We start from the raw sequence: 12,646 nt of genomic DNA on the forward strand, positions 1-12,646 counted from the left end.
TGTGTGTATAACACACACACACACACACACACACACACACACACACATATATATATATATACGCACACATATGTATGTTACGGTATTCTAGGACTGCTCTGTCCACTGAGAAGGTTTAGAAAACCACACACAAAGAAGTATCAGAAAGACAATTGCTTGTGATACATAAAAGATAGGGTGGAGATAAACTAATACAAAAATAACAAAGGAAGAAAAATGGTCATCGTGTTTTTCTAGTAGAGAGAAGCTAAAGCCAGAGTGATGGGGCACATGTATGTTACGGTATTCTAGGACTGCTCTGTCCACTGAGAAGGTTTAGAAAACCACACACAAAGAAGTATCAGAAAGACAATTGCTTGTGATACATAAAAGATAGGGTGGAGATAAACTAATACAAAAATAACAAAGGAAGAAAAATGGTCATCGTGTTTTTCTAGTAGAGAGAAGCTAAAGCCAGAGTGATGGGGCACACCTGTAATCCCAGAACTCTGTGGGGTTGAGGCAGGAGAACCACAAGTTTGAGCCCAGCCTGAACAATTTAGTGACTAGCAAGATCCTGTCTCAAAACAAAACAAACCCAAAAATTAAAGGGCTAGAAATGTAGTTTGATGCAAATGTGCTGGGTTCAATCCTCAGTACTGCCAAATAAGGATGGATGAATGGAGGGAAGGAAGGAAAAAAATCAAAGAAAACCTAAATGTGAAGATTTAGCCCCACAAATGCAACAAGAGTCAGAAGATCCTCCTAGAAGAGAAAATTTGTCCATGGGAGGAGAGAGATCACTCCACAGTTTTATATAGTATACTTGTAGCCTCTAAAACTGATCTGTGCATCTTAAAGATGAATTTTCATTAAATGCCCACTGTGTATATTAGAAGCAGGGTTAACACTTGGCAGTCTCATTCCTTTCAGACCTACTTACTACATCTGATCCGTTCAGGATAAATGTGTAAGCAGAAAGCACAGTACAGAAGTCCTCTCCGGTCTACACAGAACCACAGCCCACGGTGTCTGTTAGGTATTATTAAATGAAATATTTATGTAACAATATTCTTAAATTTTTTCATTAAAAAGAATCATTGGCAGCTGGCTATAGTGGTGTACAGTTATAATCCCAGCACCCTAAGAAGCTGAAGCAGGGAGTCACGGAGTTCACTAGTTCAAACCCAGCCGGGCAACTTAGTGACTTATCAAGACCCTGTCTCAAAATTTAAAAATTAAAATTAAAAAGTGCTAGAGGTGTACCTCAGAAAGGACTTGGGTTCAATCCCCACTGCAAAAGTAGTAGTACCTAAATATGGCCCTTTTGCAGACTTGTTTGCCTGCCTGATAATAAGCTACCTGCATGACAGAATCAGCTTGAAATCTTAAGGTCAAAAAAACTGACACAGTGCTTGTTAAAGCATCACCATGAATCAGATTTGTATCATGACAGTAAATATCATCACCCTACATTTTCACTTTCAACACCTGAAACCTGAAGAAAAACTATGCCATTTTTAAATTGAAAATGAGCCAAATTACAATGAGAGTGCATAACCCTCAGGACTGGTGAGAAATAATCTCCAACAGTATGGATACTACTTGTCACATACAGACAAGTCACCTAAACACACTTTCAAAGGGCAACAAACTAGGTAAAATGAAACATCATGACAATTCTTTTGCGGGGGGTACCAGAGATTGAACTCGGGTCCTTGTGCTTACAAGGCAGGCCACCGAACCACCGCTGAGCTAAATCCCCAGCCCTTCATGACACTTCTTACAACTCTAAGAACTAGAAAAACTGTGTAATTAGCATTAAAGAGGTGATGACACATGAATCTCAATTCAGTGACCAAAAAGGAATGAAGTAGTGGAAACAAACATGGTGTTTGCAATCAGACAACCAGATTTAAATCTTGCTTGTGTGGCTTATTAACTCTGACCAAAGCCAATAATGAGAGTACGTCAAAAAGAATTAGTTCAAATGAGTAACGTACACCTCTCAGCTCTGTTGTATACATTCAAAAATAATAGCAAAAATCATAATAAAAGCAAATATTTCTTACATATCAGAATGTTCTAAGTACTGAATATAAATTAACAATATAAATTAACTTATTGCTCCCTAGAACTCCAAGAGGGGAAACATGTAATTATGTTATGTCCATTTGACAAATGAGAAATATGAGCTACAGAAAGAATAAATAACATACTACCAAGTTCATACAGCTAGTAAATAGCTGAACTGCGCTTTCAACCCTAGTAGTATATTCCTGGGTTTTGCCTGAAATTACTATTTTGAAATAACATCATGAATTTATTCCTCTCCCACAACTTTAATTTCAATTCATCTTATTAAAATACTGAAAGTATTTTCTTTTTGTTGTTGTTGTTGTTGTTGCTGTTGTGTGTGTGTGTGTGTGTGTGTGTGTGTGTGTGTGTGTGTGTGTTTGTGCTGGGATCAAACTTGGGCTTTGCACTTGCAAGACAGGTGGCAGCACCGAGCTAAATCCTCAGCTCTTAAAGTATTTACTTTTTTTTTTTTTCAGCTTTAATTGAGTTTATTGGTACATTTCAGGGATACAGCACAGTTACATTCATTGTTGGGATCTTGTACCTCTACATGATAAGTCTTGATTCTCATTTTTTTCCCCTTACCCCTGCCCTCCCTTCACCCCCTCCTCCCCTCCCCATCTACAAACACTTTATTTTCATCTTTTCATTATCTCACATTTTTTTCTTTTCCCTTATTACCCTTCCCCTACTCATCCCATCTTCCCTACACCTTTAGCTCCTTTCTTCCCATTTCTAAATGTCAGTAATCTTATTAGGATCTTATGTATTTACTTTTAATGAAAAACAAAATGATCAGTCACCAAGTTATAGTAGCAAGAATTATATGGACAGAATCCACTAATGACTATCAATCTTCATACATCAGTAAAAATGATAAGTGGTTATTCCATCAACTAGTTCTCCAAGACATTAAATATGTTAAACATTCTAATCCACTGAAGAGTTTATTCTGAAACTCTCCAAGGAAGAGGCTTTAATGGAAGGCAGATTTTTTCACAATTTTGTCACCAATTAAAAGCTATTCCAAATCACAATGAAATTTAAAAGGGCCCGCAAGTTTTAATGTCAACAACAAATTATTATAAAAAGCAGCAACAACTCAAAAAGTTCCACAGCAGCTAAAGACTTCTGGAATCTGTAGCACTGTATAAAGGGCTCTAATTCCACACTATTGTGTTTCAAAATCTCTGACAGCAAGAAAACGTAATGAGGAGTCAGCCCCAGAGGTCACTTCCTCCATCCTCCTCACTAACACTTTCCAAACAAAACAATCCCATGATAACATCGCTCTCATTCTGACTTTAAATGTGTTAACGTTTGGGACAAGATTGAACACCACTCTGACAGAGACCTTTAAAACACAGAAAATGTTAATGAATGTCCTTTCACAACACGTGTCCTTCTCCATTATTCTGAGAGAAAATGCACTTAGCAAGGGCAGTATGAAAAAACAGTTTTTTGCAATGCTTAGCAAATAGCAACGTTTACTAAAATAGCAAAAGTTAGTCTGCTGCAATTCATCAGTGAATGAATTAATCCAGAGCTATCATTTTATTTGATCTCTGACCTACTGTGAGACATCTTTTTGCGAAACCATCTCCTGATCCTGTAGCTCTTGCAGCTCTACAAACTGAAACACCCACAACGCCCTTCTTACCATCAAACTCATTAAAACTGAAAGTCATATTTGCATTTATATTTAACTCATGATGGCAAAGAAGATGATGCAATGTGTCACCCGTTACACTTAGCATTCTACTCTGTCTCCCTCTATAACACATCTTCAATCCAAGGGCAACAGTGGAGCAGCAAACGTTATAGAGCCTTTAACGTATGCTTCAACTTTACCATTCAGCCATCACAATTTCCAAGAAAATGCTAAATGTCATGCATTGCAGAAGTATAAATACATTTCTTAGTATTTAATTGGAACTAAAAGTAGGATTTGCAAATTACAACTAAAAAAGCTTTATATTTTTCAGACAACCAAAATTAGATCATTGCAGTATGCAAAAAAACATTATGTACCAAATAAGGAAGTAAATTTAACATTAAAAGCTTACAGCAGAGAAGGTATTGTTTACAACTATCTTGTTTTGCATAATCTTTTCCCAGAGTTTTAAGGGTCTCTTTAGAGTACTGTGCTGAATTACCACAGGGATGACCAGGGCACTGAGATGACGCCAGCCAGCAGCAGATTGTACTCAATATTCCTAAGTAGTAAATCATGACACGAAAAGCAGACACAAGCTATGTCTAAATTAACAAAAAAATAAAACAAAAATATATGTTTTATATCTGGGAACAGCTTATTTCCAATAACTAAAGAGGCATGAACCACTATTGTGATCATGTATTTCCGGAACATCCTATAGAGGAGGTGAGAGAATAAACACATGATAAAAACTTTGCTGGTCTTCCCCCAAATCACTCCCTCTCTTCAGGTCCCCCTTGTCATCCCGTATTATCCCCTAATCTCAGCCTTCATCCTGATCCCCCAAAGGTCAAACTAACTAAAAGTTTATGCCAAACAGATGGAAATGTCATTTTTGGAAGCAGAAAAGTTTGTTGCTATGATAGTATTTCCTGACTGACGACTTCACTTTTTTTTAGAGTAGATAAAGTATAAATAACACGCAAATAAGTGAATAAGTGAGTGCATTTCCAATCCCTACTAGAACACAGTAACAAGAAAGTTGAACAAGCACATAGTCACCAATCTGAATCCATCAATATTCTAAACACACTCCCCAGAGGTGATGACTGCAAAGTCAGACTTGGACCATTGCCCTGGAACTTCCACAGAGAAGGTTCCTAGGCATCAAAAGTTTTTATTATCCCAGTTGAAACTCTACTCCTCCCTGCCATTCTCCATCCCCTCCCCTCAAAAAAACACCTCTTTTCTTGTATGTTTTGCCATTCAGTGAGCTAATTTTCTCATTTTCATAAATTATTACAAAACACAATTTACACATAATTTTTAAAAGATAAAATCTTAGCAAGCCAAGATTAATCACAGCCCAATGACTTGTTTAAAACAAAGCTTTCATTGAGTATGACCAATAAAGCTGCTTTTTGTTCTCAGAGAGTCCATATTTCAAGAGTTATGGAAGCACATTACTCAGAAATGAACAGCGACCTCTTAAGAATATAGTCATCTTTTGGGTCTATGCCAACAGCCGGTCAACAAAAGGCAAGCATTTACTTTTATTCTCTAGAGATTTAAATCTTAAGAACCATAATTATTACTTAAAGGAGGAAAAAAGTCAGATGTAATATCTCTTTTCTAAAAGATAGCTGTCTTCCAAATTATAAACACTTAAAACTACTCTTTCCTGATTACCATCAGGTTTCCCTAATATCACTGCTTGCTGATTTTTTTCTCTCACTCTTTACTCTATATCTCCTGGAGGCTTTTGAAGAGCAGCTAAGCCATGCTGAGCCAACAGTGTCCCCTCATGGTGGCTATGTTAAATTGTCAAACCTAAGGTTTCTTCTCTTCAAGAATTCTATGTGCTTATTTACAAGTCACAGCTCAGGTGCCTTTAAAACTCCTTACATGAACATTATCTTTTAACACCTCCTACTCCCCCTAATTCAGTGGTTCTCAGGTTATAGAACATGAGGAAAGGAGATGTAAAGGTCAAGAACACTGAGAAACTGGATAAAGGGCAATTTTTCAAAATATTAAATATCCCTCCATGGAGATTTTCATACATCTCTCTTTGTAGGGTATCATCTTGCCCGACCCTTTGAAAATTACCATATGCCAAGAGTCTGAAAATGAAAAAATCAGAAAACTTTGATCCACTCTTAGGTAATGTCATGCCCTATCTCCTTTTATTCTCATCCTTCATCTTCTCCAATTGTAAGGTGTATTTCAGTAGTATAACACCTCAAAACGTTGTAGCAAGAGTGAGGCAAATGAATCTTTGATCTTCTTTTCACTGTCCATCACCATCTTGTATCCTATTATAGACAAATCACTTATATCTACTATAAATCCTTTCGCAAAAGTTCCATTTTCTTGTTACAATATTTTGCATTTATACAAGTTACCCAGGACAAAAAGGAGGTCACTTGGTACTTGAAGTACCAGCTTGAGTGTAAAAGAATTCCCCTCTGTGAATCAGACACTTCGAGGAAGCCCAGTAATTCATACCAGTGGGTAGAGGTCACCTGGAATCTATTGGAGGAACTCAAGTATCTCCAGGAAAATTACTTCCATAAAGGAAAAGAAGGAAAGCAGTGACTCCACTATCTATATGGAAGCAATCCCCAAGAGTTTGTTTGTTTTGTTTTGGCTTTTTAAGATAGGGTCTCACTATGTAGTTGAGACTAACCTGGAACTCACTATGTAGCTCAGGCTGGTCTTGAACTCACAGCGATCCACCTGCCTCAGCCTCCTGAGTGCTGGGATTAGAGGTGTGTGCCACCATGCCTGGCTCTCTCTCTCCCTCTCTTTTTTAATCCCTAAGATATGTTGTTCCTCACTACCACAAGCACCAATGGATTCCTGAGTCACAAGGAAATAGCAGGATTCCAAAAGAACTGAAAGAGGTATATTTTGCTAAAAACCTCTGTAAGACATTAGGGCAAAAAAGATATTCCTTCTGTGACATCTACTTTGTGCAAATGCAATGTAGCTCTCACACACCAAGATGATCGGACAGTACTATAGTATAGCTCAGTTACAGAAACCTTAAGGCTTCTTGACTCAGTGCAGTTTATAACAGTACTTCAGCCATGTTAAGTGTATACAAAAACCAGAAGATAAACAATGATTTCTTCAAGATGTAGACTCCTGCAACCCCAAGCAGGGTAACAAAGCAGATGACCTGCCTCACTGGTTGGATCACAAAATGGGCTTCTGAGTCATAGAAAACAACATGAGTACAGGCGAGCCACCCTCTAACCCCAAGCAGGGCCTCCCAGAAATAAGAGAGTATGACCTTGAGGGAAAGAGTAAGGACCAGAGAAATATGGATTTTATGAAGCTAATAACGCTCAATGAATATTTAGAAGAGAATTTTGTTATAATATTTTTAATTTGTAAGTAAATAGCATATATATAATTTCCACTCAAACACATCAAGAATGTTAAAATTAAATCACTTGAAAGCAAGATCGTGGTCTCAATTTGCCATACTCCCCAAGTCTCTCTTGAACAGAAAATGAAACATTTGTTTCATTCCTGTCTTTCATTTCTCTTTCACCCATAAAAATAGATAGTTAATATACCGAGTATATTAGCAGTACACTGAAGAATTCCTGAGACATCTTCAATTTCCTCTTTGTTGGAATGGTCTGCATAGGAGCATCTGTTAGAGATATTGTGGAAATTCTTTTCTGCATCCCTATAACTAAAAAGAAAATAAAATTAGCATATGGAAAAATTTTTGAGAGCATCAGCAAATGCATTCATGCACACACATATAAGCACACACAATCTACCCTTTGAGCACAGTCTCATTTTAAAATAAGTGAACCTTCACACATACTTCTGGTTTAACCCACCATTCCCATCAGTATTAGTAGAATGGCCCCAGAATTGGAAGCATCTGCCTTAAAAAAAAAAAAGTTTTTTTTTAAACTATTTGTGAAAAGCAAAGAGGAGGAGAATCAAATCATATACCAGCTTTGTACGGCTAATGTATGGCTACCTGAATACTTCTTTGCTGCTGGTAATGTTTCCACAAGGAAATTTCTCAGAAAAAGAAATATTAATGGTACTATTATGGTACACTGTCTCTCAACTGTGTTGAAATTAAACACTCTTTAACCTTTTACCATGGTAAAGAAGATGGCACTACGGTATATCATATCAAAATAAACATGCAGTATTTGGAGCCTGGTAGATTTTGAGCCATGGTCTTACCATTTTGCGTCAGACCTTGGACAAGTAACCTCATCTCAGTGTAACTTTCTCATATCATAAAGGTACATCCTAGAGTTTCTGTGAGGACTAAATGACACAGTGTTGGTGTCATCTGGTATTGGTTGGGGCTTTTCCAGTTTCCTCTCAATGAGAGCTAAGGCATCAATGCTAAGGACAAAGGAAGCCAAATGGTTCCATGTCCCAAAAAAGTAGCCTAGGAGATCAGAACTCTCCTTCAGGATTTAAAAACTGACTAAGTAGACACTACCACTATCATCCCAAGAACAGCTCACAGAAGCAAAGGAATAGAAAGAACCAAACCAATCCTCAGAAGAGATGGACTAGAGATAACACGTCGCTGCAGTTTTCCTCTCTGTTATGAGATAAGGATGGAAGAGGGCTCCTCGCAGAAGCCCAGTTGGGAAGAGCAATCCATAGCAGGTAAAGACTAGGGTGAGTGACACAAAAATCAACAGCCTTCTTGTACACAAATAACAGACTCACTGAGAGAGAAATTACGGAAACAATTTCTTCCACAATAGCATCCAAAAAAATGAAGTTATCTAAGATTCAAACTAACAAAAGAAGCAAAAGACCTCTACACAGCAAACTACAGCACTCTGAAAAAAAAGACCAAAGAGGATATAAGAAAATGGAAAGATATGCCCTGCTCCTGGTTAGGAAGAATCAACATGGTGAAAATGGCCATACTACCAAAACTGCTATGCAGATTCAATGCAATGCTAATTGAAATCCCAACACTATACTTCACAGAACTAGAAAGAAGAAAGCAAAAATTCATTTGGAACCATAAGAGACCTAGAATAGCAAAAGCCATCCTAGGCAACAGACAAGGCAGGGAGTATAACAATTCCCAATCTGAAACTATACTACAAAGCCACTGTGATAAAAACAGCATGGTACTGGCAAAGAAATAGACCTGAGGATCAGTGGAACAGACTGGAAGACACAAAAACAATTCCAGATGTACTCAGCTACTTCATCTCTGACAAAGGAGCTGACCATCCCCACTAGAGGAAATATAGCCTCGTAAATAAATGGTGTTGGAAAAACGGGATCTCAACCTGCCGAAGATTAAAACTAGACCCTTATCTTTCACCATGCACTAAATTAAAATCAAAGTGCATTAAAGATCTAAATATTAAAACAGAAATACTAAACTTGCTGGAAGATAAATTAGGCAGAACTCTTGAAGACATTGGCATAGGTAAATACTTTATGAACAAATCTTCAGTAGCAGGGGAACTAGCAGAAAAAATCAACAAGTGGGATCACATTTTATTAAAAAGCTTCTGTACTGCAAAAGAAACCATCAACAGAACTGAGACAATCTACAATGTGGGAAAAAATTTTTACCAGCTGTTCCTCAGATAAAGGACTGTTATCTAGAATGTATAAAGAACTCAAAACAATAAGCCCCCCAAATAAAGACCCGATTCAAAAATGGGCATCTGAAATGAACAGACATTTTTCAGACAAATAAGTAAAAACAGCAAGTAAATATATGAAAAAATGTTCCACATCACTGGTCATTCAAAAATTGCAGATGAAAACATCACTGAGATTTCACCTTACCCCACAAAGAATGGTTGCTATCAAAAAATCACACAATAACAAATGTTGGCAGGGCTGTGGGGAGAAAGGAATCCTTCTCCATTGTTTGTGGGAGTGCGGACTGGTGCAACCACCGTGGAAATCAATATGGAGATACCTCAAAGAGATGGGACTAGAGGTTCCATTTGACCCAGCCATCCCTCTGCTGCGTATCTTTCCAAAAGAATTAAAAGAATCATATCACAGTGATATATGCACACCTATGTTAATAACAGCACAGCTTGTAATAGCTAACGCTTGGAAACAACCCACTTTCCCATCAGTTGAAAACTGGATAAAGAAGATATGGTTTTTCTATAAAATTGAATACTACTCAGCCATGAAGAATGAGAAATTAGAGTCATTCATAGGAAAATGGATACATTTTGAGGATATACTCCTAAGTGAAATAAATAAGTCACACATGTGTAAATGCCAAATAGTTTCTCTGGTGTGAAAAACTATAATAATACACAAGATCCTAATGAGATAATTAACAATGTGAAATAGGAAGAAAAGGGCTAAAGGTGTAGGGATTGTGGGAAGGGTAGGGGAAAGGTAATAAGGGAAAAGAAAAAAATACAAGAAAATGAAAAAATGGAAATAAAGTGTTTGTAAATGAGGAGGGGAGGAGGGGGTGAAGGGAGGGCAGGGACAAGGGGGAAAAATGAGAGCAAAGACCTGTCATGTAGAGGTACAAGATCCCAGTGATGAATGTAACTATACTGTATCCCTAAAATGTACCAATAAACCCATTTTTTTAAAAAGACTAGGATGAGTGAATATCTACTGAGGCAATGGATTTCCTGGATATCTCTATTCCTAACTGAAAAAGGGTAATCATTCTGGAGAAAGGTACTGACAACAAAAAGAAATAAAGCAAAATTGAAAGCAACCTACCAGCTAACCATTTGGCAAGGCAAAAACTATGAGTTTTCCCATGGATTAGGGTGATGCCATCAAAGAGAGGAGAGCCTGAGTTCTCCAGTCAGCCAGCCTGCTGCTTTCCCAGTCCAGCAAGACTGTGGAGTGTGGTTCTCAGGAGCAGATGCTGGGATTTCAGAAGCCGTTAGGTAGAGCCCCATCCCTGCACCATTAGTGAACTCAAAAAGGCTTCTGCCATTTTCTATTCCACTCCTTTTTGTCACAGCACACCCAGAAAGGTGTAGCCTGGAGAAGAGGAATAAAAATTCACCTAATATCCTCTGTGTATTGCATTCCTGGTACCTCAGGCCAAAGCCTGACTCCCACAAAGAGAGAGGGGAAAAAAGTGTTAGATTGGACCTAAGACTGAAGATTTAAATTGGTTTGCATTGGACTTTATAATCTTTAAAATTACTTGGGAAAAAAAGCAATCTGTGCAAGCAGATATCAAAGGGAATTGATCCTAAGGTGTTTGATGTGAATAGAGAGAAAAAATAAAATATTTTGTTGTTTGTAGGCCTCACTGATATCAGACTCCAATAAACCAATGAGGCAAGATGTTTGCTATAGCTCCTAAGTACAGCACTTACACCAGGAGGAGAATAGGAAATATAAGTGTTAAATACAGACAAATAGAGTATTATTTTTAAATCAACTTCCATCATTTTAGTAGAATAATTTTGGGCAAAATACTTTTTCCCTCATCCTCAATTTCCTCTTCTTTAAAATAAGCATAGTGCAAGGAGTCTATAAAACATATGCTTAGGGGTTAAAAATATAACAGAGGTAAAGTGCCCAGAAATGTTGTATCAAACTTAGTAGGCAGTCATACTTTGGAAAATAAGATAGATCATTTTTATATAAAAGAATTTACAGCAACAAAATCTGACCATGAAAGCATAAGTGATATATTTGAAATTTGTTTCCCAGAATAATCAGGGCTCAACTACCTTTAATTTTACTTCCAAGCCTCTGTTAAAATTATTCTGGCTGAATCTCTCTTCAATTGTCAAAAGAAGAATAGAACAGAAGGTTGGCTGTATAAAACAAACATAAGACCCACAGTGATAATAGGAGTAATAGAAGTTGATTTTAGTGACTATAGGAAATGATGTCCCAAACTAATTGGAAGTTGGCAACAGTCCTAACTGAGATATTAACACAACAATGTGCATTCTGCTCAAAAAAATAAAATGAATGGCATGATTCTGAATATAATTTCCTTAATTTTATTGTTTAAGATATATAACTGATGAACACTATATCTCAGGAATATTAATTATCATTTGTTTTTCATGATAGTTTACTACAGAAATTTCCATCAACACTGCCACAGTAATCTATTTGTGTGAGCTATATACCAGTAGGTGTCATATAGTATAAACATGAGTAAAAGCAGTTGGGTCAGACACTCTAGAGACAGAAATTCAGGTTTTAAAAAGTGCAAAGGTACAGAAATTTATAAGGAAACTGTAGCTGGACTATGGACTGGGCATATTTGGCTCCTGATGCTAGACAATGAATTCCTAATTTTCAGAGGCCCAGGGGAAAAAAGGAAAGGGCAAGAAGAGATAAAGGAAGCAACAATAAATAAAAAGTGATGCACAAAGATTCAGATGCTAATAATGGTAATGATAATTAAAGCAACATGCTGATGATCTTGATGTACCAGGCCCTGCAGTAGCTATATGAGTATATGACTTCACACATTATTTTCATTAAGATTTCATTTAAACTTCACCCCAATGCTCTTGCTACTCCCATTTTTTAAAATGAGAAAACTGAGTCTCTAGAATTTTAAGTAAGTTGCAAAAATGACTCAGTAACAGAACATGAATTTAATTCGACGAAGGTCTAGTACATCTGCCTCCAAAGCAGAATCTCTCCACAACAAAGAAAAAAATGAGGGAATAAAAGGCATAAGAAACTGTTAAAAAGAACGTTAGGAAAAAAAAATACTATCATAAACAGATATTCCTCAATTCTGAGTTCCTTTTAATTACAAAACTGACCCCTGTCGGTCCCCTGGTGACCCATTCTCCTTCTCACTATTTTCCAGCCTACACTGCCCCCAAAAGTTAGCCCATTCTCTAGAAGTTTTAATGAAAAAGCAACCTACATAGAGAAGCACACTTGCTGCCTCCTTACTCATTTTAGGTTGAAGGAAGA

General features: G+C 37.1%; 1 protein-coding gene across 1 annotated transcript in view; it reads right to left on the reverse strand.

Moving 5' to 3' along the window:
* Gucy1a2 (guanylate cyclase 1 soluble subunit alpha 2) overlaps window positions 1-12,646 on the reverse strand; it is a 475,983-nt gene that overhangs the window by 238,412 nt on the left and 224,925 nt on the right. Inside the window, exon 4 of the mRNA XM_033764307.1 lies at window positions 7,303-7,424. Coding sequence (XP_033620198.1) covers window positions 7,303-7,424 — 122 coding nt within the window. The remainder of the gene's footprint in view (window positions 1-7,302; window positions 7,425-12,646) is intronic.

The sequence above is a fragment of the Fukomys damarensis genome, unplaced genomic scaffold, assembly GCF_012274545.1.
Source record: "Fukomys damarensis isolate Sample0158 unplaced genomic scaffold, DMR_v1.0_HiC HiC_scaffold_16, whole genome shotgun sequence".
Lineage (NCBI taxonomy): Eukaryota > Metazoa > Chordata > Mammalia > Rodentia > Bathyergidae > Fukomys > Fukomys damarensis.